General features: G+C 50.3%; 10 protein-coding genes across 10 annotated transcripts; 6 read left to right on the top strand and 4 right to left on the bottom strand.

The window, feature by feature from the left end:
* Positions 1–249: 249 nt before the first annotated feature.
* Positions 250–1,716, top strand: An11g00750 (uncharacterized protein; the record flags this gene model as incomplete). Its single annotated transcript, XM_059750023.1, has 4 exons — positions 250–365; positions 451–629; positions 702–1,220; positions 1,271–1,716. 4 exons carry the CDS (start codon positions 250–252, stop codon positions 1,714–1,716), a joined length of 1,260 nt encoding a protein of 419 aa, XP_059601524.1.
* Positions 1,717–3,124: 1,408 nt separating this feature from the next.
* On the top strand, positions 3,125–4,438 carry An11g00760 (uncharacterized protein; the record flags this gene model as incomplete). Its single annotated transcript, XM_001394047.3, has 4 exons — positions 3,125–3,589; positions 3,660–4,062; positions 4,172–4,291; positions 4,392–4,438. The coding sequence occupies 4 exons, from the start codon at positions 3,125–3,127 to the stop codon at positions 4,436–4,438; spliced, it is 1,035 nt and encodes a 344-aa protein (XP_001394084.3).
* A 295-nt stretch (positions 4,439–4,733) lies between these two features.
* Positions 4,734–6,955, bottom strand: An11g00770 (uncharacterized protein; the record flags this gene model as incomplete). The annotated part of the gene is made up of 6 exons (XM_001394048.3): positions 4,734–5,923; positions 5,971–6,035; positions 6,085–6,209; positions 6,277–6,513; positions 6,615–6,785; positions 6,896–6,955. The coding sequence occupies 6 exons, from the start codon at positions 6,953–6,955 to the stop codon at positions 4,734–4,736; spliced, it is 1,848 nt and encodes a 615-aa protein (XP_001394085.1).
* Positions 6,956–9,176: 2,221 nt separating this feature from the next.
* Positions 9,177–10,583, top strand: An11g00780 (uncharacterized protein; the record flags this gene model as incomplete). Its single annotated transcript, XM_001394049.1, has 4 exons — positions 9,177–9,591; positions 9,646–9,800; positions 9,863–10,094; positions 10,156–10,583. The coding sequence occupies 4 exons, from the start codon at positions 9,177–9,179 to the stop codon at positions 10,581–10,583; spliced, it is 1,230 nt and encodes a 409-aa protein (XP_001394086.1).
* Positions 10,584–10,917: 334 nt separating this feature from the next.
* On the bottom strand, positions 10,918–12,378 carry An11g00790 (uncharacterized protein; the record flags this gene model as incomplete). The annotated part of the gene is made up of 2 exons (XM_059750024.1): positions 10,918–12,163; positions 12,194–12,378. 2 exons carry the CDS (start codon positions 12,376–12,378, stop codon positions 10,918–10,920), a joined length of 1,431 nt encoding a protein of 476 aa, XP_059601525.1.
* Positions 12,379–12,698: 320 nt separating this feature from the next.
* Positions 12,699–13,477, top strand: An11g00800 (uncharacterized protein; the record flags this gene model as incomplete). Its single annotated transcript, XM_001394051.1, has 3 exons — positions 12,699–12,710; positions 12,779–12,844; positions 12,920–13,477. 3 exons carry the CDS (start codon positions 12,699–12,701, stop codon positions 13,475–13,477), a joined length of 636 nt encoding a protein of 211 aa, XP_001394088.1.
* A 3,327-nt stretch (positions 13,478–16,804) lies between these two features.
* An11g00810 (uncharacterized protein) lies at positions 16,805–19,011 on the bottom strand (the record flags this gene model as incomplete). Its single annotated transcript, XM_059750025.1, has 5 exons — positions 16,805–17,377; positions 17,470–18,021; positions 18,077–18,716; positions 18,774–18,902; positions 18,962–19,011. 5 exons carry the CDS (start codon positions 19,009–19,011, stop codon positions 16,805–16,807), a joined length of 1,944 nt encoding a protein of 647 aa, XP_059601526.1.
* A 412-nt stretch (positions 19,012–19,423) lies between these two features.
* On the top strand, positions 19,424–20,026 carry An11g00820 (hypothetical protein; the record flags this gene model as incomplete). Its single annotated transcript, XM_059750026.1, has 2 exons — positions 19,424–19,460; positions 19,704–20,026. 2 exons carry the CDS (start codon positions 19,424–19,426, stop codon positions 20,024–20,026), a joined length of 360 nt encoding a protein of 119 aa, XP_059601527.1.
* Positions 20,027–20,979: 953 nt separating this feature from the next.
* Positions 20,980–24,440, top strand: An11g00830 (uncharacterized protein; the record flags this gene model as incomplete). The annotated part of the gene is made up of 2 exons (XM_001394054.3): positions 20,980–21,593; positions 21,641–24,440. 2 exons carry the CDS (start codon positions 20,980–20,982, stop codon positions 24,438–24,440), a joined length of 3,414 nt encoding a protein of 1,137 aa, XP_001394091.3.
* Positions 24,441–24,979: 539 nt separating this feature from the next.
* An11g00840 (uncharacterized protein) lies at positions 24,980–27,261 on the bottom strand (the record flags this gene model as incomplete). Its single annotated transcript, XM_059750027.1, has 4 exons — positions 24,980–25,549; positions 26,387–26,983; positions 27,041–27,142; positions 27,208–27,261. The coding sequence occupies 4 exons, from the start codon at positions 27,259–27,261 to the stop codon at positions 24,980–24,982; spliced, it is 1,323 nt and encodes a 440-aa protein (XP_059601528.1).
* Between the last annotated feature and the right edge of the window lie 512 nt (positions 27,262–27,773).

Below are 27,773 nucleotides of genomic sequence, written 5' to 3' on the forward strand. Positions count from 1 at the left end.
AAAAGAAAGCAATTGATTTGGACCCTCCAATTGTTTCACCAGAACTGGTTGGAACTGCAAGTTTGAAGGCAGACCGCAGGCTAAGCCCGGAACTAAACCCCGTGCGTTCAGATTTTCTTATCGGAAGTGGATATCGATCCGCCCGCGCAGCTTAACTTTCTTTCCACTCTCGCTTTCCCCTCACGCGCTTTGCATCCCCAACCAGTACTACATGCTCTCTTAATTGGGTCATTGTCGGCTGGAATCAAAATGGCTGACATAGATGAGGCCGTCATTCATATGCCTTCGCAGGATGCGAGCGCTCACATTGACACCGACCTCTCCGACGAGACTCAGGACTTCCGCATGCTGAATAGCATTTCCTTGTCAGTGCTACCACGCGTTTCTTCTTGTCCCTGTCTCATTTACAGCTAAATGCGCATATAACATGCTAACAATGGAGAAAAACAGCCTTACAGATGGATCTCAACAAAGTCTCCCCAAACGCGGTGAAAAGGACTTCGAACCGAACCCGACACTCTTTCAAGCCGACATTCTCTCCGCCTCGCGGCAGGCCATGCACAATGCTCTCTCGTACCCTCGTCTACACCACCCAAAGACACAAGTGATTGGAATATACTCTCCCGATGGTCCGGTCCCGCCGCGATCTGCCCAAAAGCTAGATACAATTACCGAAGAGTCGGAGCCCTCGAAACCCGCAGGCACGGAAATGGGCGTTCATCCCGACTCGTGTGTCTATGTGCCCACCCCCAAGGGACAGTACTTCAAGTCGATAGGTCAGGCAGATCGCTGGAACCGCATTTGGCTACTCCCAGAGGAGGCTCTATATCTGCTTGAGAGAGGGACTCTAGATATCAGGTGGCCCTGCTCGGAGGTCGGGTGTGCTGACGAGGAGGGAACGGACGACTCTGGAATCCCCATGAGCTTACAGGCTGCTTATGCGGCTTTTATGGGGCGGAGCGGTCTGACTAGTGAGCGGTACTCGGTTTATACGGGATTGAGGCGGTTGGGGTATACGATCATTCGTGCCCCGGGATGGCACGATGGAGAGGAGGGTGCAGAGACCAGCGAATCACAGCAAACCGTACTGGAGAAGCCTCAGGGTCTAGGTCTTGGGATTGCTGGGGTGTTTAGACAGCTTTTGCAGTGGCTGTACAAACCTGGTAGCGCTACAACTGCGTTGGGGCCTGTTGTGGGGCTTGGGATTCATCGCAGTTATGGTACGTTTCCTGCTTGCCACTGCGCTTGCGATTTGCTGACAATGTTTCAGATGACATATATCAGAAACTCTCTATCATCCCCTGGTACGACCCGACTGCCTCGCCATCTCCTCCGCCTCCCACGACACCGCCCTACCGTGTAGTCTTCCATATCTACAAACCATCTACGCCATTCAAGAAATCCGCCCCTCCGACCCCCGACTTTAGGCTCGCCGTTGTGAATGCACGTACGAACACTACAATTCCGACATCAGCTCAGCTTGGCGCATTGCTCGAGAGCACCCCGCTTGACCCACCGGTGGGCGAGAAGATGAGTCGCCAGCTGTACCAGCGACTCCGGTACGGATACAGAAATGTGATCCTGGCTGTAGTAGACGAGGGAGTTGTCAGCTACCTCCGCATCGCGGACTCGGCATTCGGCAAGGAGAAGCTCTACAAGGAGAAGAACGCTAAAGGAAACAAGGGACCCTGGCGTCCACGGCCAAAAGGGCGCTGAGGGCGTGAAGTTCCATTATACAACTCATGCTAAATATAGCAACTGAAGGGATAAGAGCATTTCTCCCCTGGAATAAGGCCCGAGATCCACCAGAAAGGACGCGGACTGAATAGAGGGGATGGTAACAATCTGCCATCATCTTTAGTATATCCGTCCACAGGACACAAAGAACGGATATAGATGCTCAGATGGCGAGCCAGTGGCATTTACAGCTCACTGACCAAGCAAGATCAAACATGCGGTGGGAAAAGTCCGAAAAAAGGGACAAGAGACAGCGAGATATCCGTCTATTCTTCCAAGTTCTATACCCATATTCTAACGCCACCCTACCGTGTGAAAAGGCTGAAACGAAACCACAACCACCAAACTCCATATGATATACAATAGAAGCATAGAGCCATCGTGTCGCGTTATTCGTAAACCCAAGCCAGCCCACTGCAATAAACCTAGTGCCACAATCAGTACTAACCCCCACGCCAACCAACGCAACCTAAGTCAACTCACCTACACTACACAAAGTCCCACGGAGATCAAATCACCTCACGCATCCAAATAATCCGCCGCCATCAACAATTCCAAACACAACTCCGGCGAGATATCCATATCCGGAACATATGTCTGGTTCTTATTCTTCTCATTGTAGCAGAAATATTCGCATACTTTTTCAAGCACAATGCCGCTAATATTCTCGAGGACGCATCGACCGGTAACGGATTCCGAGAAGCGACCTATATAGTAATGGAGTTGTTAGCAAGTGCCACCAGTGATATACACATGTGAGGAGAAAGACTCACTAGACGGCTCTAACATGCGACGTATCGTCCCCGACACGCAGGCTGTGCTGCGCGGAATGACGAATTCGAATCCATCGCCGGATACTAGAGTCACGTATTCGGACTGTGAGGGGGGATTTGAAGCGGACATGGTGTGAGGGAGTGGGTGGCGGGAGAGGGAAATAAGTAGACGGAGCAAACGAGAGAAATGGAAATGGATGGAATTGGCAAAGGTACGAGACGCGGCGCGGGGCGGCGATAAGTGAGTAATCGGCTTTGGTTCCGCGATTAAATTAGGCTGCGGTAGTAAAGTTCGTAGGCTCCAGGTTCGGTGTGGTCCGTGCTTAAGCTCCGATGCCGATGCTGTCACTTCTTCTGATTGTCTAACTATCTTTATTCGGATGTCTGTTGCGGAGAAAGTTATACGCAGTTAGTTGCGGTGTCGCGTGACAAAGGTTTTGTTAAGTAGAGAGTAGTAAGTTATGCATCACTTTGAATAATACACAGCGACTGATCAGGCTGTAGTTATATTTCACTCTGTGCAAAAATACCGGGAGGAATTCGGTATTCCTCAAGAGGACTATACACTTCGTCCGTTCCCTAGTCACAGATGCTATAAACCAGATCATCATACCATGTACCAAAGGAATATCCTACGCCTCCGCGGGGGAACCGTCCGGCTTCAAGCCAATCCCACATACACACCTCAACGTCACTTCCCCTACCTCCCACTCTCTATTCAACGAGCATACTCCACCCCAAGCGAGACTCCATCACCCCAATTCACCCCCTCCAACCGGTTATCCAACCGAACATGCATGATCACCGGCGGAACATCCGGCATCGGGTTCGCCATCGCAGAGCGCTTCCTTCAAGAAGGTGCCGCACGCGTGATCCTAGTCGGACGATCCTACGAGCGACTCTATAACGCTGCATCTCGACTTCAGATCGAGTCCCCTGAAATCCCGTCCACGGAACCACCCCAGCTCATCGCCAACCCAGAGCAACACCAGCTCCTCGAATCCTCGTCCAGAATCAGCCTACTAATCGGCGACATCGCCGAAGCAGGATCATGGACGCGAGAGCTCGAGAAAGCAATGGTAAGTTACCTACCTTCTTACAAACAACACCGACGAGATACCAGAACATTTCTAACAATGATAAATGTAGCAAACAACAAACCCAGACATCCTCATCAACGCCGCCGGCCTCTCCATTTCCTCGATCCTTCCTAAATTCGAACCCACAGATATTTCACGCATCCTGCGCACGAACCTCGAGGGCGCGCTACTCACGTCTCGAGCCTTCATCCGCGCATCGATACGCAATCGTATGAAGAGATCTAGCACTCCCACCACCAGTGGAAGCACCGCAGCATCTAAATGCATTATCAACATCTCCTCCCTGCTAGCACACAAATCTGGAACTGGGGCCGTTCCCTATGCAGCTTCAAAAGCTGGAGTCCTCGGCCTAACGAGATCCGTCGCCGTTGAAGCGGCCGCTTCACTGCGTGATGTGGTGGTTAGATCTAATGCTATTGTGCCGGGGTATATTGAGACGCCTATGATATCTGGTTTGTCTTTCTTTCTTTCCTGTTTTTTCGTTTCCTATCCCGTCGTTATTATATCTTGTTGAGGATGTGGTGAGGATGAGTTACTGATGCTTTTTTGATTTGGGAATAGATTTCTCAGATGGCGAAACAGCCCGGTTGAAGGAGAGTATCCCCGTGCGACGTTTCGGGAGACCGGATGAGGTTGCGGATGCGGCGGTGTTTTTGGCGCAGAATGAGTATGCGAATAATTGTGTGTTGAATTTGGATGGGGGGCTGAGCGCCATCTAGCGATGCATACTGTCTATATCTTGGGTGATGGGTTCGGAGTGTATGGATACTTGGTATGATAGTATTATTAACTGGACTGTATTATGTGTGTACGATACGTGAGGAGTGACTTGTATCTAACAAGAGCACCTTCTCCTTTTCATGCTGTTCATTTATCTAGCATCCCGACAGCAAATAAACAACAAAATAGCTAGTAATCATCCATTCTATCGAAACCGATCATGCGGGGTTTGTGTATGCAAGTAGCGTCAAAGTATTTTACATGAGAATAGTAAACAGGAACAGACAAAAGCAACAAAACCCAAATCATGCGCCAGATCTGCAAAGCCAAGAGAGCAATTGATGAATGTCAACAAGTTAGTCGAAGATGCCGAACCCCCGTTAACTACCCACCTGGTATCATTTTAATCATCATCAATTAGGATCGCGCCGCCAGTCGCCTCGTCCAAGACGATGGGGTTGGCTCCGTCACCGTCCGAAATGGACATGGCTGCCACTCGCTTGGCTGGGTTGTCGCCATTGCTGAGTCCGGCTTCGTCGGCGTCACGCTTCCGCTTGCCTGCTCCGTTGATGGGCTCCGGCTCGGGGGCTGCAGGTGCGGGGGCCTTGGGCTTGCGGGGAATGTCGGGAACACTCTCCAGGGAGGCGGGTTTCTCGGCTTCTGTGGAAGACTGGGAGCTGTCGGTCGCGAGAACGATGAGTTCAAGGTTGACGCGGGGCTGATCATCCTCTTCGTCGATGACCGTGATGAAACTCTCGTTCTTGACACCGAGGTCGGTCAATTTCTTGGGAAGGTTGTCCTCTAGATCGGGATCGTAGATGGTTCCTAGCTCGGTGTTGATGGAGAACTCTTCGCCGTAACCCAGTTGCGACCGGAGGATATCCTGGACCAGGTTGTCCAATGTCGCGCGCTGAGGGTCGATCTTCAGCCTAGCATGAGTAACGGAGCACACCGGACAATTGGGATTCGGAGGTTGCAAAGAATCGGAGTTGATTGCACGAACACCGCTGCGTTCGAGGAAGACCATCTTGGCCTGGTCGTACTCCCCTCTTAAAACTTTGTAAGCCTGCAAAACACAGAGACTAGCCGTCATTGCGTTGGTAGTTGCAATAGCCGGGATGATGTTGCCAGCCATCTGTTTCGTGTCGAACTTGGACTTGGGATCGATCTTGAAGATGGTCGCCCGCAGATTGGCAGTGGCGGCGACGAAGTCCAGGGTGTCGACATCGTCCTTGTCGAAAACTAGTATAGGCTTCACGTCACTCTTCGTGGTGTCCTGCAGGGTCTTGAGCCGTTTGCTCAATCGATCCAGACTGTCTTTGAAGACGACAAAGTCCTCAGCAAGAGTCCAGACTTTCTGGTCATTGCATGAAACCACAGGTTCGATGTTAGAAGACTCCTCCTGTAGCTTGTGGAAATCCAGAGGCTCCGGAGGATCTCGTGTCTTCCACATGTCTTCCATGCCCCGTAACCGATCTATGTCCTCCTGAAACACTTTCTCGAATACTTTCTGCGCGAACTCGTCGGAGCCCATGGATTGACGGATCTCCTTGAGGGCCTGAGCCTCCCTGCGAAGATTCTCGATTTCTTCGGCTAGTACGAGTTAGCCAGTGTCACTAAACGCCGAGATTACAACTCACAGTTTTCAGCATCTTCTGAGTGGTCAAATTCGCTCGAGTCATCCTCGCTGATGCCAAAGAGCTCACTATGACACATTAGCAGTTATCCATGTGGTTTTCGCCTGACAAACATACGGGAAAAGGTAGCTCTTAGCCCAGACGATACAGTGGATCGGCTGGCTGGGTGTACTGCGGATAGTGCAGACCGGGAACGACTTGGGGACCTCCTTGGAGTTACAATCGTAGCATTCCGTGACTCCCTAGCAGTTGTCAGTGGTCGCGCCTACCCAGTTGGAGAAACCCAGACGATATGGACCGGAGGCGCACCTTTTTGATCACCTGGACTTGGCCGTTGAAACCTGTTGTTCCACTCTCCACTAGCGGCACATTGGCTGCAAGGCACATCCTATTCACATGACGTCGAGCATCGAGATTGTCCAAAGCGTTGAAGACGACGTCGAATGTCGCAAACCAGTCAACGTTGAACTGGTCATCCTTGATGTTCGCATGATATGCTTCAAGCTTTGCACTGGGCTGGAATTTGTGGGCGACTTCCTTCGCAACCTAGATATAGCGCCACCGACCGTCAGAACCTCGTTCAGATGGGTGGAAAGGACGGAGATGAGGGGGGATGTAGGTAGTATGACGTTCGGAGTTTGACGCACCAATGCTTTGGGTTTCTTGATGTGTTCGAAGCGGAACAGGAACTGGCGGTTGAGATTACTCAGATCGATTGTGTCGAGGTCGATGATATGGATTTCGCCGAATCCGGAGAGCAGGAGGTTCTTCAGCAATTCGCATCCGATGCCACCAGCACCCACGAGAAGCACGCGCGACTAAAAAACAAATTAAGGGAAATTGTTAGCATGGTTATGCGCCAGCTGAGCTTCTAGCTAAAAGCGAAGCCTCAAGGAGAATAAGCGTGGGGTGGGATGGGGAGCGGTACCTCTTTGATTCGTCTGGCTAGAGTCCCGAGCGAGCGCTTAAGATAAGTCTCCCGCGTCATGGTTGCGGCGCGGAGACGGAAAGTAGATCGAAACGGAGACTATCGGTGTCAGAGCGGGCGAAAAGGCATCGCCGAACAAAGGAGCTGTTTGCAAGGCGCGAATTGAGGGAATGGAGGTAGGTTGGAGACAGTGAGAGGCAGAAGTGAAAGTAGGAAAGAAGCTCCGGCGGAGAGGAGGGAGACCGGAAGCAGTCCAGGAAGTGAAGTCAGGAAGAATGAAGTAACAATCCCGAGCCCACTTCAACTTCACCCGAATACTCCAAGCTGCAGTACTTCTTCCCCTTCAACCCCCATCATCATCCCAGGGTGGGGGATCCCGGGTGAATCCAATTCATGCCTGGCAACAGAATTGATGTTTGACTGCAGGCTGATGCAAAAAAATAAAAATACAAAAAATAAAAGGGAAGTCTCTAGTCACCTTCGTCTTGTCCGATGCAACCAAAGAGGATCGGCCAGTCTTGATGGCGATCGTCCCGCATCCGATCGCATTTCCCTGTTTGTCGCACCGACACGAGGCCATTCGACTATCAACCCGTCTATTTACTACTCCAGTCAGATGTTGCTATCAAGTACTTTTCGCCCTTCTTTCCGCGCAATGTCGCCAACCTTCAAATACGACTGATGCATCTCTCGAGCCCAGCATGTGAGAGCTCACATTCCTGCCTTTTACTCTTCCACGATGGTTGGGCGACTCATGCATGGTATAGAGCTAGCAGGGGTTCGCATGCCGGAGCTGAATGCCCAGCACCAAAAATCAGAGGACAACAATGGTACTTTGCATGTTCTGGATCTTTCATAGTGGGGGCGTTACTTGATGGATGTCGGGCTTTTCTACGAAGTATAGGCCGTGGAGTCCATCAAATTCCCTCCAGGTCTTACGGCCAGACCATGAGGCTGACAGATCGGCAGTGCTCAGAAGATGTGCAGTCCTAGAATAATGTGTCGTCGTTCTTCGTAGTAAAGTGCCAGAACGACTGTTATTCCTTACTCATAGCGCTCTCCATGATGTGAATGGCTTTACCTAATCATTATGAACCACAGCTATTTACCATCAAAGTGGGATGCCACGGGCTATCTATGGTCCGCTATTTGGTCGCAGTCAGCGAAACATCCTCGGAGTTGCAGAAAACATTCATGGCGCGCTTGCGTGCTCAGTACTAACGTGCTTTGCAGGAAACGCAGAATAAATATTGAAAGCAGGCTGTCTATTCGACAGGGAATAAAGGGTACAGCAGCATCGGAGCCAGTAGCAGGTCACCTTCTATATCTAATTATGCTATATGAGATAGCTCACTTGTCGCATCAGGATGTTGCGCACAAGTCTACTCTTTAGTTGTATAATCGGACAACCTAGTAGTCGCGTATCGTTAAAACAGACAGACTTCGAGACTACTAAGATCCATAGTGGACTCTATCACACTATACTACCAGTAATTGCTTTCCATAAAGTATAAGCATTGAACGACGGGCCTTTTGATTGGCGGAACAAGGCAAGCGTCTGAATGGAGTCAAGGATGGGGAAAAAAGGAACAGTGGCTGACTTTGCTGTGTAACATCCAACAAGGCCAGTATGCTTCCATGATTCCGACAGGCTGTTTCGGGAATGTGTGCGTCCAAGCCTCAACCACAAGTCTTTTCCGAGGTACACTAATCGCGAAAACGAAGAACAAAGGTTTCTCCAATGATTTACCAAACAGATTAATTGACTGTCACCAGAAGTCTTAAAAAGTGGCACCGGCGAAGAGATAAGATACCCTTGCTTACATAACCAGCGCTTATCGTCCCAAAAAGTTGAAGCTGGAAATTCCCGATAAAAGAATTGAAGGAAAAGAAAGAAAAAACCAAAAGCATAGCAGGTCTTTTCCTAAATAGCATTGGAGAGTTTCATTCCGTAGATTAATCACTTGGTAGTGCGTGAATCTCCACTGGGAGATTCGCTTTGGAGCCTGCCTTTGGCCCGATCGCCCTTTCTGGCAACAACCGTCTTTGATCCAAAGACAGTCGGTTCGCTGCCGGTGCCTGTTGCTCGTGGGGATTTCCCATTTTCAATCCGTTTTTCTCTTTCCCTTCGTCTCCCTCCCCTTTCCTCTTTATCCCCTCTGCAGTGAGCGCGGAGTTCGCTGGTTTCTCGATCTTTTCCTCGCAAAATCCCCCTTAGACATCTGTTGGCACCTAACCGAGCAAAAAAAGTGTCATCGGGCAAGACCTGTCCCCTGGAGCAATGTCGGACGACGAAGCAGACCCCGAGTTGATTGCTCTTCTGCGCAAGACACTGGGATTGGGAGGCTCTTCAGATCCTCGAACCGCAGAGACAAAAGTGCTGGAGAATGCGCAATATGCTTTCGACAATGCGATCGACGTCGCATTGAACCCCTCCAAGACGAAAGAAGCCGCGGAGACGATATGGAACCTGATGCAGAAGAAGGAATACTCCACACAGACATGGACAGAGCACGAACTACACCCAAAAACGAAAGACGAGAACACGGTCGACTTCATCTTCACTATGGATCTCCTCAATTTCAGTTTCTGGTCCGAGCTCCCTAGCGAGAAGCGTTTCGCGATTGAGTACCGAGGAAGGAAGTGGACGGGGTACTGGAGCTTGGTTGCTGCCTTACAGAGAGCTTTGGATGAGGGTAAGTCTATATGCGGCCTGTTGAGCAAGACACGCCAGAAGCTGACTGTTATAGACATTCCAATCACCACTCCGGAGTTTTGGACCAAGGAAGATGAATGTACCGAGGAACTCATCAAGCATGTCTTTCGCTCTGCCACCGATGAAGAGATTCCTATGCTTCAGGAACGCCTTCAATGCCTGCGAGAGGCAGGTCGCGTTCTTTGCAGAGTATGCCTTCCACCATGTTTTACTTCCCCCGCATCTGGTGCTGATGAATAGCTTGTCTGCAGGAGTATGAAGGTAGTTTTGTGAACTGCATCTACAACTCTAACTACTCTGCGGCTTCGCTGGTGAATTTGCTAGCAGAGAGCTTCTCCTGCTTTCGGGACGAAACCACCTTCCACGGGCGGAGAGTGCGAATCTACAAGCGGGCTCAGATCTTGGTTGCGGACCTTTGGGCTTGCTTCAACGGTGAGGGGTATGGAGAGTTTAATGATATCGACAAAATCACCATGTTTGCAGGTAAGTCTTTTGGGATCTCTTTTCAGACTCCTTTCCCTGGACTCTGGCTTATATTCTATAGATTATCGAATCCCTCAGATGCTGCACCAACTCGGCTGTATGTCATACTCGCCGCCCTTGGAAAGCCACATACGCAGATTGCAGCCGATACCTAGTGGCTCCAACTGGGAAATTGAACTGCGAGCGACCAGTATCTGGTGTGTCGAATTGATAAGAAGGGAAATCGAACGCCGACATCCAGAAACCAGGGTGAACCCGACAGTGAAATCCAACAAACCCACGGCGTCAGAAGAAGACGAAGACACCGAAGATCACCAGCAGAAATGCTCAACCCAGAAGTTTGTCAAGAAGGAGCCCGTCGAAAAACCGGCTGGAATGGGCGTGAACGCTATCTTGATAGATTTCTTCCTCTATGACACCATGAAAGAATTAGAGAAGGCCGGACAGGAGTCCATCCCGCATCATCGGACAAGGAGTATCTGGTATTAGACTTGCGGCAAAGCATATCATCTGCGTTTGTTTTTGTCTCTATCGGCTTTTCCAACACTATACCCCGTTGCTTTACTTGGCCACGCGTTTTGCTCAAGGGTTGCTTTTCGGGTGGGTGATGGGAATAGACTTGCATACATTGTGATAATGATACCATAGCATTGCTTCTTTCTTTCTTAACCTTACCCTTATTTGTGGGACTTGTACAGGATTTTTAATCATTCAATTACAATCAACTAACCCGAATAACTACAATATTGTTCTACACCAAAAAAAACCATCATCTCACTTCATGGGTATCTCTTCTAATTTAATTTATAGCGTTCCATACCTCTTACACAGCCTGAGCCGTCCTCTCAATCTGTTCAATCCGCGCCACCATATCCGCCTTCCACTCAAGATAATCCTCCCTCCGATCCTCACTCAACCAATCCACCCGATCCTGCATCATAGTCCCCAACCCAGGAAGCAGCCCACGCCTCGAAGACTGGCCCGCAACCAATGCCCCCCTCCCAGACACCATCAACCTGCCCCTACCACCATCCTCCTCGACAACCCCACCCGCCAGCTCATCCCCTAAATCCCTCTCATCTCCATCTAACTCCCCAGCTAACGGCACATTCTCAAACCACTCCTTGCCATGAGCCCACCCCTGCTCCATAACCAGCGCAATCCACTGATCCACATCCTCCCGATGCCGCCTCTCCGTTGACGGAAGCCCAAGACTAACCAGCGCAGTCTGTCGCATCTCCGAGAACGTCTTCTTATCCATTTTCTTCGCTTCCACTGCCTCGGCACTATCCCCGGTTGACGAAGGGCCCGGTTGGCGTCGACGAGCAAGGACGAGGAAGTACACTGCAACAATCAAGGCATTGATAATGTCCTTGAAATCTTCATCATTCTCTTTATCCTTGGCTGTGATCACCGGCTCCAGAAACTCCATCATCTCCTCGTCAATTTCTTCGTCGTGTTTCGCCGTCGCTTCGGAAATCATATACAGAATGGAAGATACACCGGCGAAGATATGTGGCGGGAGAGTCCGTGAGATAGGCGGCCGAGACCACGTGCTCATGCGCGGTGCGGGCGTCGAAAGCGTCTTGCAAACTGTTCGGATGGAAGTCATCACCCAGCTAGGGGCGTCGGGGATGATAGTTGAGCCGGAGAGGCCATTCGCGCGGAATTTGGGGATTTTCTGGGGTCGAGGTGATGGCGAGGGCTTGTCGTTGTCGGTGTGTGAGAGAGCGCGCTTGAGAGGGGTGGATTTCGTAGGTGTGTTCTGTTGGTGGTGTTGTTGTTGTTGTTGTAGCCCTCGCGGAGTAGCAGTTGCGGCAGTCTTTGACGGAGTCCTTTGTGTGCCCTTTCTCGGTGTTGATGGTGCTGATCCAGCGCGAGACGGTGTCCCTGGGGCTGAGGCACTTGCGCGGGAAATTCCAGTGGATAGGGATCGGTCAAGGAAGGCGTAGAGGTTTTTGTAGGCGCGGGGAGGACATGGCGGGTGGCCAAGGAGAGGAGGGAGTTTGAGAGCGCGAGTTAATCTATCATCGTGAGGAATGGTTAGAATCATCCATGTTGACCAGGTTCTGGTTTGTCAAGAATGGCGTTCTACACACCTTTTGCAAGCGATTTCAGCGCACGCATACGGCCGAGCGATCTCTTCTTCGGGCTTGAGACTGCTGGAGAAGCTGCGCGATTGGGCGACGAGTGATATGGCGAGACTAAGAAGTTCTTGTGGGAGGTCTTGAGCGTGTGTAGGCAGTAGCGTGGCCAGCGCTTGTTCGACAGGCCTGTTGTTCATTGTGATGGCAGTAGATTGGGATGCGGTTGACGATGGTTGATCGCAGGGAATTGGGTGTGTCTAATCGCAGAATCAAACAAATCGAATGTACTCGGAAACACTCATTAGTCGTATACACCAGAGCCAAACCTAGAGTATCTCGTGAAGGGGATGGAGGAATGGGATGTGGTTCTGCTGGATGGGATATCACGACCGTCATGTGATCTGCAGATAAATGCGCTCCGCATCGATGATCGCCGCAGCTCCCCGTCCTTCATTGCGCCCACATATCCCATCCTACTATCTTTTGACTTGCAGCAGATCGACCAGACTCATACGCCATGTCTGTAACAGTGAGTACACTCCTCCAATTACACTACTCTGGCACCCTACGAACACTACTAACCACCTCCACTCACAGCTCCACACCACCCACGGCGACCTCAAGGTCGAGCTCTTCTGCGAAGCGGTCCCTAAGACAGCAGAGGTACATACTTTCTTCCCCTGCGCATTCCGCTTCACCCGCAAGGAACTAAACTAATGACCTTATCTCCCTATACAGAACTTCATCGCCCTCTGCGCCAGCGGCGCATACAACAACACCCCATTCCACCGACTCATACCAGGCTTCATGATCCAAGGCGGCGACATCTCCCTGAACCCCTCCCTCACCTCCCCCTCTTCGTCCGCCAAACCCCCCCTCCCCTTCGAAGACATCCCCAAAGGCGGCACCTCCATCCACCACCCCTCAGCGCTGAATCAAGAAATCCACCTCCCTGCACTAAAGCACAACACGCGGGGAATTCTCTCGATGGCGTCGCGGCCCGTGAAGGATAGGACAGCACCGGGATCGCAGGGCGCAACCGGAGCTACGATAAACGGGAGCCAGTTCTTCGTGACGTTTGCGCCGGCGCCGCATTTGGATGGCGCGAGTACGGTGTTTGGGAAGGTGTTGAATTTGACGGCGCAGGATGAGGGCGGGGATGTGTTGGGGAGGTTGGAGAAGGCGAATGTTAAGGTGGATAAGAAGGGGAGGGTGGTTCAGCCGAAGGAGGGGGAGGAATTTGAGGCGTTGAGGATTGAGAGGGTTACGATTCATGCGAATCCGTTTGCAAAGTGAGATGGCTTTATGGGTATATTTTGTGGTCGGTTGATATGGTCATGGCCATGGTTTACGTCTATTGTGAGATGTGAGGATGCCGTGCTTGATGCTGAGGTCCGGGCCGGGAACGCGGCACTAGGGTGTCGGTATCGCGATAGCTCGGCTCGGCTCGTCTCACTACTTAAGGCTACCAGCGTCGCTCAATGCCTCATTCATTGTCCGTGATGGGCCGAGGTGCGAGCTTCTTAGATGCTTGGTGGAATCCAGATACAGAGCGAGAACCCGACTGGGATCGCCCATCTACTATAGTGTAATGATAAACGAAACAGACAGCCAGTCATCTATACATGGTTCGGGTATTCAGCTAAACGCACTGTATGCTATCGTCCAAGAGTTCTGCTGTAGTTAGCCAAGCCAGCTTATGGGGACAGGGGAGACTTATAAGAAAAAATTGGGCCGTTCCCCGGAAGAGGAACGGCAGGTCCACCGACTAAAAACACCCTCAACTGTTCGGCTACTATACTTCAGGCTGTACATCCAGCCCCCTTCCTGTATGGAATCCAGAGTCTCAACGCAGTGCCACCGTGAATATCAACAGAGCGCCTTCACTTCGTAGCTAACTCAGCCCGATCCTGAAAGAAGCAGTAGCATCCAAAGTAATCGTGACATGGAAGACAACAGCAGAATTCAAGCAGACAAGCCTAAACTTTGATCCCCGTTAAGGGGTCCCGCATCAAATTCCCTGTACGAACCCCAAAGCTCACGATGCCAGATGATGCTTCGATCAATAGCTGGTTCGATCCTGAGCGTCGCGACGGAGAGGAGAAGGGCTCGCTCGGTTTGAAAGGCAGCGACTGCTGATCATCGGGCTGTTTGTGGGAGCAGTGTAGCACAGAACCTTTGACAAGTAGTTGAGCAGTTGAGGAATGCAATTGTCAAGTGAACGCGGTTTATGACACTGTTATGCCTCACAACCTCCGCGGGGAAATCGACCCTTTACCTCTCCTAGACATCCCAGTCGAACCTTGGATCAAACGCACCATCTCCCTACATCTTTCAGACATGTGTCCTGCCTATCAATTCACATTCCAGCGCCACTTGATCCGACCTCTTGTGTGTGATACAGTACCCTCAGGGACAGGTTTTTGTTTCCTCCCCGCAGTAGCGAAACATTGGGGGGCATTTCAAAGCGGACAAAGAACATCCCCAAAAACCGCTTTCTTCTCCCCAAAGGGAGGGACCACGACCGAAACCGTAGTCTGTACCAGCGCCCATCATCTATTTGCAACCTACATTGCAAAGAGACGGTTAACACGGGCGATCAGGACCTTCAATAGAAGCGCAAATCAGTGGCTGGTGCCGCGATTTGGTGTCACCTAGCCTCCGAGAGGGACGAAGTACTATAGAAGTTGCAAGGTAGAAAGCAGGTACAAGGGTCCCAGGTCCCTCGAGGTTGGAAGCATGTACGGGACAGCACAAGGCACAAGACCGTGGACGAACGACAATGTCTGCATATCGAACATCACCATTACATGCCAAGATTGATCTAGTGCCGGAATGTGACAACAAGCCAAAGGTCGAATGGCATTGCATAGAAGACAATGACCAAGCATAAATCATCCTGCCCGACAATGAAAATGGACCTCGCTGCAATATAATCACTACGGGCGTCCCTGGACACGACCGAGAGATTATATTGGTTCCGACGAGTGGATCCATTGACATGTCGGGTTAATGATCGTGTGTAGGCAATTTGTTGTATTCGAGATGATCAACTTGCACATGTAATAAATGATGCCCACAGTATTGCCCTCAATGGCACGGTATTGCCACCCATGGATTGCTCCCTAAGACAACTCCAAAACAGAGTTGCCCGACATGCTTCACCTGCTTTCTCTCCAACTCCTAGTCTTCCTGGCATAGAGCGACAGTCCGTAGTGATCAGCATGTAGCGCCCAGCATTGGCAAACCGACGCGCGCCCTTTTCAGGAGCTTGTAACGAACGCATGGCAAGCCGTCTTTGATTGCCTCCGAGGAAGCTCTGGACATCGGATTCCTTTCATTTCGTCGACCCCACTAGAGTTCGAGCCCACTTATCAGTGCATCCGCCATGCAGCACCGTGAAACTGATACCATAGAATGGCATCGAACTGATTGGCATCTATTAGGGTTTAGTTCCCAAGCTTTTTCTTACCGCCTGCTCCTAGCAAAACGTGAAAGACAAAACTTGAGAAGCCGTAAGAGGGTAAGATCTGTATAGACACCCGTAGCGGGCGGAGAGGCGAGATCAAGCGGCACTCCGGAAAGAGCAATGAAAACACGTCCACACATCTTCAGGAGCATAGGGTCCAATGGAGATTTGAGCTCCGAAGAATCAACTTTGACTGAGCGTCTTGAACAAATAGAAATCGATAACTCCACGGAGTTGGTTGAGCCACCCAATGTCACAGCCGCTGTGTTTGGAGAAGTAAAAGGACAGGACGGAAATGATGCGCCTCGATGCGAGCCTGTAACGGACGCGACGCGTTATCACGTGATTACCAGCCGCCTGCAAACACAGGAGTACTGGAATGTCCTCGCACTCAGTCACTCATGTTTTGCACTTTCTGACTGATTTTACAGCTAATTAAGTTTGCTTGTTTGTTATCCTCCACTGCTTTTGCTTGAGCCTCACCCATTCAGAAACTGGTTGCCAATGTACATATATTTGAGGAACATACGAAGTAGAAAGCATCCTCGGTGCAGTGACTCTATGACGTCATCCAATACACCTGTTCCAGAGCGGGCAGTATATAGAGCGCACATTACGACTTGACCCGATAGACCTCAATCAACTGGATATGACTTCATTTCTCATGCCCGCATGGGCTCGCTATATTGTGGGCTTTGGTAAATTTCATGAGTGGCCACTTGCCTCCACCTCGCACTTCTGCAACTTCTTTTGCCGCATTGCCGATTCAGCATATCTAGATAGCTTTCCGATTAGCATCTTAGAGGCGTACTCGTTCCGGTCCGATGCTGATTCCTCACGGAAGGGTTGGCTGGCTTGACATTATAGTATTCTCCAAATGAATGAATGTGTGTGCCGATGTGCTACAAGATCTGAAATCGCAAAGATCAAGACGATCTTGATCGTGGGAAACACTATGGACACTATCCAATAATGTGTAGACACACCCTCGCAGGACTGTCAATATCTGGTTCGGATATTGCGCCCACGTATGGACCCCGAAGCCTTGGGCGGTATTAAGGCGACTTTAACCGGGCGTACAGCACACCATACAGGTCGGTATCGATTTCTGGCTTCTAATCTTTTGATGACGACATTAACAGTCATACGTCTGATCACGAAGTCCACATGGTAGCAGGCCAGGCAGCAATAGTAGCATTATCATCAATGAAAAGGTCATATGGCTGGATAGCATCAATTTCATTTTCCGACCTGCCGAGAAAATCCTGCATTGTCGGTTCTAAGAATGCCATCTCGGTAGTATAACCCGTAGCCGGCACTATACCAATTGCATGGGGGTCTGTGGCCGGGCCTCCAGCCGGTAATGACGCGAGGGAGTGCCTTGGTGTTTGACTGCGACGCTCATGGCTGTCATTGACAACTCCAGGTTGGTTTGCCAACGTTTTCTTGACACGCTTCAAATTCTCGTAGAATTCAGCAGCAGCAAGATTGCCGTGTTCACTCATCCTATGCAGAATCTCCGTAGCAGTATCTAGCGACTCGAGATCTGCCGGATTTCCGATCGATGGCAAAAGACTCGAGATCACCAAGGCAATGCAAGATGAAAAGAAATACTGGGCGTAGAAATAGCCGTACATAGGCAGGGAGCCATTAACCCACTCCTCTATTATGAGTGCATGAGAGTGCCGCGCAGCATGTATGCAAGCTTCACTAAGGGTAATGACCGGCTGGGGAAGGTTTTCGCTATCATCATGGTTGCTGTGATGTAATAGAGCATGGAGTAGGATGGGTCGAGTGGCTAAGATCACGCACTACGTACTGTTAACGCAAAACCCCAGCGGGGACATAGAAGGAAACCGACCTGATTAAATTGTAAATGTAATGATACGATATGCTTTGGCGGAGGAGAGTCCTCCGAGCGTAGTTTTATATGTTCTGGGAGCGATTTAAGCCAATCTTGTAAAGCTAGCAAGAGCTGCTGCTCCCGCTGGAGAAACGACTCCGCATGCTGTTTGCGACAATATATCTTGTCAATGGTCTGACCTATGATCTGCGACAATCGAATACTGGCGACAGAGTAAGCTGTATCTGAGAACTGCTCCTCAGCTGCGGGACTTGCAACCTCGGTGGGCATATCGACATGAATATCTTCGTCGCGTATCTGTAGCGGGAACCCGAATTTTGACGTATACATGCGGTCGAAGACATAAATAGCCCACCACAGCCGAACCCGATGTTGGCGTTCTATAGGATCAGTGCATTGCCGCTCGGGGATATTATGGTTCAGCCCGAGGATCAGGCCCAGACGCATGGCGCTGCCGACTAACATATAGGCCGAGTGCCGTCTGTTGAGGAAGTACGAGTACAACGACTGATGAATGCCTTTTAGTACTAGCTCTGGTATGCTGAAGAAGCAATTGGCTTACCAGTAGAAGCAAACTTTCCACATGAATAACACCTGGTCTCTCGGGTAGAATTGGGATTAGTCCCATTGCTCGTACATAATACTTTGTACCTGGAACTCGACCCGTTGGGGAAGAGTTGGCCCGAGAAGAATAAACCTCGCCCAAGGCAAAAAGGGAGAAGAACTTGCACATGACAGCCGGGTCGTCGCGTAGATATGGCGTGCGGTATATAGATTCAAGGTGTTCAATGGTTGACTTGCGTAGAAACAGATGGTAGACGCGACTCAACTGGTTGAAAGCAATACGAACCAGCAGACGAGCCTGTGCAAGACCGGGCCATTGAGTGGCACCCTCGAGTAAAGAGGATTCGGGTGTGTATTGCGTTCGAGCAACATGCGCCGTATTGGGATCCCCCGTAAGAAACTGGCGCAAGCGTGTCGCGAACGCCGTGCATGCTGCATCACCCATGTATATAGGAGGAGCAGAAGGGTCGTATGGATAGAACCAAGCCCTTTCTCCAAGGAGAGGGTTCTGTACCGGTGGATATGACTCTTGTGGAACAGAACCCTTGGCAGTAGTGGCAGATGAGCTCTGAGGGGTACTAATGGAGCGTAGCTGTTCTCTCAATTGAGCGTTTTGAGTAAGAAGTTCGTCGAGGTAACTGTGTCTATTAGAATACACTACGGCTGAGCAATGGGTAGATGGAGAGGGTCCCTACCTCTCTTGCACCTTTAGCTTGCGATCACGTAGAGTGTATTGGCACTCATCATCACAGCCAGCCCGCCGACATCTCGAACACGGCTGTCCGCCAGAGCATTTAACTTTATGGGCGTGACAACGGTGGCAGCTGCAGGAAGAGGACTAATCAGCGCACTTGCTAAGGAAAACCCCCAAATGGTAACGCACGCTATAGGCTTCTTATTATCACGCTTAGGTTGCTGCTTAGAGACAGGCATCGGGAAATAATCTATTTTGGACTATTGAAATGACCTGCATGCGTCGATGTTGTCGGCAGTCTGACCCTTCGCCGAAAGGCAAGACGAAGTTCACCTCTCTTATTCATCTTTCGGCAACTTGGTCACATGCCGAGGTCTAATTTAGCCAAGTATAACTTCCACTAGGATTGGCCCCGCGACTCCCATAAGCAGGAGTCAATAGAGGTGGGCGAAGGGAAAAATGTAATTGTTGTTCTTTTTGAGAGAGCAATATAAATATCTGAGATGTGTATCCCGCCGATATCATTATCCTAAGTCTGTTCCTGCTTCATCCAGTCACGCTGTTGTAATCGGTTACGTGACGACATGCCGACCGTCCCTTGACCATATAACCGAAGTATATAATCACGCTGAGAGAGAAATTCAGGGCTTCATGACTTCCTTTGGGAGAGTACTCCAGCAGCTCACTGGTATGAAAAAAGGAGCATAGTACAAAGTACTATACTCTGGTTCTACACACGATGCTAATCCAAAAAACCATAATTGGATGTTCACTTCCAACTGGAGCATGACTCTGCCGAATTCAGTGCCGGAGAGGATATTAAGGGAATAACTTACATTATCCCGAGAAAGACTATTTCACAACATCAAGTAAGCATTTACCAAGAAGGTGTGATTTAATTGCTTTTTACAGTTGCAACTCGAAATAATAGTTCGTCAGGCAAGGTCAAGATACAGATTGACAGGACCCGAAAATGCGGTACCACTCCCACCGTACACAGCATGCCAGACTTGTTCTTCGCATGGAACAGCCGCTTGTGCTTGTAATATCCACGGGATCGGGACTACTGCAAGGAGGATTGAGACACGAGATATCATTCGAGTTTACGGTTCCTCCAAGGATAATAGGTTCGGTGTGCCAACATTTTTGTCACCATCAGCAGGTCCAGGAAGATCATTCACTCCTTCCCCCGAGCTTAGGGCAATGCGATATGACGCCCAACGAGATCTCGGTCGATTACAGTATGCAACTTAGTTTATCGCGGGGTAACAACCGAGATGGGGTGCCAGCAGTATCTGAATGGGCGCTTCCACTGGTTATTCGTTCGCCACGCATAGAACTGGCACCCTTATTAATTCCAAAGATAGCAAGCATTACTGTCTCAATAAAAAGAAACTCATATCCAAATCTCCAGTATTCTTCTCTTGTATTGGACTTTTGCTGGCGTGGACGGTACAGCCAACCGCTATTCAACAAGCAAAAGCCATGATCGGATATACTCCATGACGGTGACTCCGATTCCACGTACCACGGCAATGGAGCCAAACGACTAGACTTAAGTTGACATTTCCACTTCATGTATGCTAGGTTTCTAGCAGAATCAGACAATTAGTTCTTGGCTGCTTCACAAAGAGAGGGAGGGCAGAGAAGATCCGACCTATTCGATCACGTCTAAACCGCACTTGCCAGGCGGCTATATGACGGCTACTGATATATTTAGTAGTTCGAAAAAGAACTCCTGCTTCAGTTGACATCATGGCCAAGAGAATAACTTTTACTTCGATACCTCCAACCTTATTTGAGATGATGATAAATCATATCTCGCAAGCATATAAATGTATATACTAGATTGTTTCTTTCACTCGATTTTGGTGTAGCAACCCAGTATACTACCAAAAGCAGCAGTAAGATTGAAGTTGCCGCCCGGCACATTATACACTATACCGAAATAGGACTAGCTACAATTTATCATGTGACACGCAGCTCGAAGGCATAATGTGATTAGGTAATCACTTCTAATCCATTCTCTGGACTCGAAGGAAATAGACGTAGGATGTGTAAATGCGAGTATTAGGGTAAAGGAGAGCTCTCCATGATTGAAGGATGGTTGAATCAGTACGAGTCAAAGAGGCATTCGCTGCCGTGAGCCTGTTCCTCGACTCTGTTCTTCAACGAGGCATGCAAAGCTCGATCCCAGAACTGTCAGAATGTCAAAGCTAACCGAGAATTTAGATAATGTTCAGAGCCAAAAGTCGCGCGGGCAGTCTCTAGTAGATATTCTGAACGAGACACTTCGTGACGATGAGAAAGAAACTGGGTCTGTGAGAAGGGATGTCATCATCAAAGCTTTGAGCCTACTGTCTCTCATCCATACTGCTTTCGTCACTCCATCTAGTGATGGCGATCCTCCCAGCCAGACTGCCCAGCCAACGGAAGATGTTGCGTTGGAAGATGCAAAGAGACGCAGGCTACTTCTAGCTCTGTTGGATTTAATTGCTGTGGAAGGCATCTACCCGTCACTATCGAGAGGACTCGGCCTACCTCTGCACCAAAGGGTTTTCTCAGCTCTGCCTGCGGGGGTTATTGCTCAACAACAACATCATGCCCAGGAGAGTCCCGAAGACGTATTTCTGCTCGAGAAAATATGGATCGCTCTTTCGAGCATCATATTCGACGAAAAAGTGAGCGTCCAAGATGTCATTCGTGGCCGAGTCCTTAGCGACATGATCAGTGCAGCTGCAGACCTGGGTTATAACTCAAGGAGCCTCTCCGACGATAAAAAGGATATCTACCGTCGGGATGTGGGAAGACTGATTGAAGAGTAGGCTTATGATAAATACTTCTGCCTCAGCTACTGACTTGCTGCAGGACTCCCAGCCCTGTGTTGCTACCAACATTGTCCAGTTTCCTGCAGTCGGATCCTGCTCCGTGGTTCAAGTCTCTGGTCTCCAGCCAGCTGTCACGAATACCCTTACGTCCTGGGGGTGTACTTCAAACCATGGTCTTCTTGGCTTCCCAGTTTGCCCCGTCCCTGGGAGCCGAAGCTCAGGCTCAGGCAACGAATGGCCCAATCTTCACAGTACAGAGTATAATGCAAACGTCCCGCCTGTTGTCTTCAGTTCCAGAAGGAATGGACCCGACCAACTACTTCATTACAATAGCACCACAGCTACTAGAGTTGATTGACGGGAATGACCCTGACCTCAAGAAGACAGCAGCATACGTTATCGGAAACGGTATCTTGGGTAAAAGAGCCTACGGCGCACCTGGGACCGTCGGGCACTCCATCTTCTTGGAGCCCATCTTCAAGGCACTTACGGCGGGCCTTGACACTTCCTCAAGTCAATGGATAGCTGCCCCTGATGAACTTGAGCGTGGTTTATCCGAGCAGATACAGGTAGCCGAACCGACAATAGTATTAGCAGTCGACAGATTGCGTACCTTAGTCCTGCAACCTCCAAACCCGGGCCTCGTGAAGCGAGTCGTTCACCCTATTCTCGTTCCACTCTGGGGCCTGGCTTGCTATACACTCGAACATCAAAATCTGGCACTGCATGAGAAAATCTTGACCATCCTGCAGACATATTTCGGCATATCAGTTGGACTCCCACCATTACAAAAGCTCGTCGACAACCTACTTTACGATGGTGGACAAACGTGGACTTATGATTCAGACTCGAAGAACAAAGTGTTGCTGCGGAAGCGCAACACGTCAGAAACGAATCGCAACATTGTCCGCCTCGTCGACATATTGCAGTCTCGCACCAAACTGTTCGTCAGCTTATTGGGCGCAGATCCTAGTAGCGAAGAACGGACGGCAGATATTTTCCTCTACGTGAGTGAGAATTGGCTGGTAAAGCCTTCCTTGAATGAGCGTTCGATGGACAGATTGCGACTATCCCCCGAGGAAGACAATTTTAAGGACATCATGCAGCAGTTGATTAGTGCCAAGGTAGCGGAAACGCTACTCGACAATTTCAAAGACGTCCTTTCCCGTCGACCTCTGCGCGTGCTCGAACTCATCAAGCAGATAATTGACAGTGAATTGAACCGAGCGTACGTGCAGAGCAAGAAGACCATGGGAACACGATCAGGCAAGGTATCACTTTCATCACTGGCCAACATTGTCGAGCCAGAAGAGACCGGAAAGGAAGAAGCAGCAGGGGAGACAGACTCAGCCGAATCACTACCAGCCGTGTTCAGCCTCCTGTCTACTGTTCTCGCCTCCCCCAACTTCTCCATCTCACCCGAGACCCTCCCAGTGCTCGAAGCCATCAAGTCAAGACTCGATGATCTTACCCCCCATCTCCCATCCGACCTCTCCAAACCAGCAACCACATCATCAATGCTCATCGAGATCCACCTCGCCAACCCCGAAGGCGAGATCCCCACAACAAATAAACCAACTACCGAAATCGCCGACTTCGAAATCCACCGTCGCGCACTATCCAACCTGAACTCCGACCTCGCCCCCATCCAAGCAGAAGGCTTCTCCCTCCTCTCGAACCTCATCACCAAAGCCTCCCCCGTCCTCGATATCCCCTCCACTCTCACCCTCCTACTATCCATCATAACCGACACCTCCGAAACCCACAGCACCGACGAATTCATCTACCTTAATGCCATCAAACTCATCGGCACCCTAGCATCGCGCCACCCGCGCACGGTCATCAAAACCCTCGTGGACCGCTACATCGACAAAACGGAAACCCACACCCTGGACCAAAGACTAAAGATCGGCGAATCCCTTCTCCGCACGGTCCAGGACCTCAACGATGCCCTAACAGGCGAAACAGCCAAACTCCTCGCCGAAGGCATGATTGCCGTCGCCGGCCGACGCGCCCAGAAACCACAAGCCCAAATGGCACGCAGACAGCAAATCGAGAAAGAGAAGCGGAAAGCAGAACGCGAACAAGCCCGCCAGAAAAAAGAATCCTCCATGCCTCCAGGATGGAGTATATCCACATCTACATCCAAAATCCAAGAATTATCAGATCAAATCCAGAAGGAAGTCGATGATGGTGGCTCAGACTCCGAAGACGAAGAGCAAGCCGCCCACTCCGCAAACATCCTCTCCGCCTGGGCAGCAGGCGCAGCATCGGACTCCGAACCAGAGGATCTCCGCGTTCGTGCATCCGCATTATCCATCCTGGCTAGCGCCATTCAAACGAATATCCTCGGCCTCGGGCCCTCGGTTATCTCCTCCGCTGTGGAATTGGCGCTCGCGACACTGACACTAGAGCCGGAGGTTGAGTCGGCTATCCTGCGACGCGCGAGCGCTATCCTCCTGCTTGATATTCTCAAAGCTATGGATACCGTTCGTGAGAATCGCGGAAGTCAGGCTCTAGGATTCGGGTTCTCGCTTTTAGATGCGAAGTCTGGTGGAATGGATGGGGGAGCAGCAACTGTGGGGAATATTCCGCATATGTTGTCTTCGTTGAGGTTTGTGGAGAGTCGGGAGACGGACTCGATTGTGAGGGGGCATGTAAGAGTGTTGGTTGAGAGTTTGGAGGCTTGGTTGGAGAAGTCGCTGTTGTGGGGGATTGGGGCGAGAGGGGAGGATGAAGAGCCTCGGTTGGAATTGGGGGATCGCATTGCTGGGTTGAGAGTTAGTCCCCTTTCTGGTAGGGATGAGGCTACGAGGCCAAGGATTGAGGAGATTGAGTAATAGTAGTGATTGTTGGGTTGGTGTTACTGAGATTAGTTACGGTTTACTCTTCACTTACTATTTACTGTGCGAAGTTCATACATCATGCTTTGGATTTTCATTTCCATTGCCTGTACTGTGATCCAGTAGGAAGAAGCTATTTCGTGAACGCGTCAGAGATGTACTGAGTAACTCTGGGGTTACCGTAATTTCAAGGCATAAAAGACAGAAACTAGAGGCCGACTTCCATGGTGCCATTTCTTTGTGAGAGACATTAATGAGATGGGTAGAGCTGGACTCCATTTCCATTAGGATGTCAGATGGAAGAGATTAAGGGCGTAACTGGCAGCGAGAAATGAAATGATGACAAATTCGATAGATAGCAACGTAGCATGGCCGACTTGATAAAAGAAAGATGACTAGAGGCAAGTGCCCAGCACTTCCTCATCCGCGGTACCTTCCTTGCGCCGTCAGCCATGCCGCTACTAAGCTGAAGAGCAACGATATCACAGATGGAACCAGCCTTTGATAAGCAACGTGCAATGTGAAGAGACGTAAAATCAGTAACGGTTGCCGCGTCCACGACCACCGCGTCCGCGACCCCGTCCAAAGCCGCCACGACGAGGAGGACGGTTCATGCCGCCTCTGTTGCTATTAGGACGGGGCCCCCGAGCCATTCTAGCCTGGCGCTCGGCGTCACTCATGTCGAATTTATTTTCAATACCAATCAATTCGCAAAATTCGGTGGTCTGAGGATTGGTGTACTCCATTGGCATCTCTTCAGTCGTCAGAGGTACGGCGGGATCGTAGACGGGCGCCGTTTGAGTGAAGTTCTCCGGGACGACAAGCTTTCCAGGCTTAACAACGTTCTCCTCGACCCACTTCTCCTCTTCGAGAATCTGGGGTCGGTAAACGACGTCGCCCTTATCCGCAGAGGGTCTGGCGTTGGGATCACCAAGGTGAAGGTCATTGGCAAACGCACGTGTGATTGCCAGCCATTCCTTATCGTATTGCAAGCGATATGGGCGTTCAACCTTCGCCCCATCTAAGTCCGAAATAGGATTGATCTCAAGGAGCTGGAGAAATTCGCGGTTTGGTAGGCATTTATCCAGTGCAAGAAAACTAGTCATCTTGTTGGAGATTGCCTCGGGCAAGGGGCCATTGACCGGATACGGATCAGGCTGTGGACGTGCGAAGCTGGCAGGCAGCTGGTTGCGCACATCCTGCGAGACATCAGCCGCTTTGTCTGGTTCTGCTTGGGCGTTGCCATTATCGCGTTCCATTTGGTTTGTCGTAGGCGTGTGCGTGGGAGAGCCAGTATTTCCTGAAACTGCTGTTTCAGGCTGCGCCTTACTAGATGCGTCATCAGAGTCACTGTCTAGATCTAGGTCGATCTCGTCGCTATTCTTCACTATCTCAGACTCATGCTGAACCTTCTGCTTTTTATTGCTTTGGCGGTCAGGGCTAACTTCTCTCTCGACGCTTGCAATCTTTCGATTAACGCCATCCATGTCAGTCTCAACCCTTTTCCAGGTCAGGTTGTGCTTAATCTCATAAGGGTTGGGTCCATGATTCTGTGCCTTGCCCGACAAATAGAGATCATTCTCAGCCGCTTCATTTCGGGCAGCAACGGCGTGGAAGTTATTCCACGCTGATAGCTTAGTCGCCATGTCGCCAGCTGCTTCTCCGGCCGATGCGTCAGTTTTGGATGGCTGACGAGCAGGTTGTCCACTCTCCGACTGCAACTGAGAATCTCCGGTATTTACAGCGTGGCTTTCAATTTGCTTACCAGACTTTGCAGTAGAAGCGGAGGCCATATGCTCATTCAATGGGTTCTCTTCACCGAGAACCAGCGAAGTGAATACGGCACCATCCAGCGCAAATGCCTGTGGAGCGCTTGAACGCTGACTGGCATCAGTTGGAGCGGTGGCAGCCTGCCTCTTAGCCGCGGGATGCTCAGGAACAACATACTCGGCATGCTGAACTAGGGCCGCGAATTTAACGTGTAGATGTGCCGAGAACCAATAGGCTGGGCGCAGCCGATCAAGAACATGCTTAGCAGCCATGCTACCAAGCCGGCCATTCTGGGAATCCTCGCGGAATCCAAGCTTCTTTCTGAACAAAGTCTCAAAGTCTCCGCTACGCTCGACCTGTTTAGGCCAGTCGTGGGATAATCCCAGATCAACTTGTGTACGGATTTGGAGCAATTTCCGGACGTCGAGTTCTCTGATGTGATAGATGCTTTGAACATCATCACTATTGTAAGGCAGCCTCTCAAAATGAGGCCTCCGATAGTCATATCCCTTCCATATGCCAGACATTCCGGCGATGCGAAGGGGCCCACACCGGATGACGTTGGCCGCACCGAGGTAGTAGATATTCGGGGCTACCCACCCTCCATAGTAAAGTTCAAACATGTGGTTGCTAGCTTCGTGGTTCCCGCCAACAAAGATTGTGAGGTAGGGAGCAACACGCTGCCCACTGTAGTATTCATGAAAGTCTCCCAATTCTCTGTACTTCATTGGCACCGACATGCAGGCCAGGTCATTGGCATTTCTGACGGCCTAGGTTGAGGTTAGCTGGAGAGGCAGGAAAGTTGACAGGGGCAATATAAGTCCTACCTGGAAATCGCCGCCAATGATCACTAAATCGACACCATCCCAGCCCTTGAGAGCAGCAGCCTTATCGACTGACGCATAGATGTCATGAAGACATCCATGGCCCTAGAGAAGTTTCTGTGGTCAGCAAGATAATAAGTACAAGGTCTAGAAATGTAAAGTTGACTTACACATCCTTCAAACGCGACCCGAATCGAGGAAGACTCCGAAGTTGGCATCTCCATGATTCTGGAAAAAGCCGAGCGATCTAAGCTAATAGAGATCGATCCGGCGACGAAGTATGGGTTGCTAGCAAAGCTTGAGACACAGAAGATGAAAAAAGATGATAAGGAACAACGTAGGCGACTTTCTATGCAAGTTTGAAAATTACTGGACGCAGATTACTCGAATTCGAGAGAGAATAGAAAGATGCAAGAGGTGAGAAAGTGAGTTAAGAGGAACTGGGGGAGAAGAGGAAGATGAAAAGTAGAGGCAAAGTAACACCGGGAGGCGTGAGTTGATCGTGCGGCGGGAGAGTGTTTGGTTGCTTTGCTGCCGAACAGCCCTTTTTTTTCCTTCTCGGCCTCAATTCATTTTTATGTCTCCCGCCAGGTTTTGAGCAGGTACAGTCGTCTTGTATATTCACAACCGATCTGAATACTTGAGATCCTTATCACTCAAAACATGCCCCTTAGTGATCATGCGCCCCGGTTGGAGTTCCTCAAGGGCTCCGCCAGCGCTCTCAATGTTCTCAGTC

This window comes from Aspergillus niger, assembly GCF_000002855.4.
Source record: "Aspergillus niger supercontig An11".
Lineage (NCBI taxonomy): Eukaryota > Fungi > Ascomycota > Eurotiomycetes > Eurotiales > Aspergillaceae > Aspergillus > Aspergillus niger.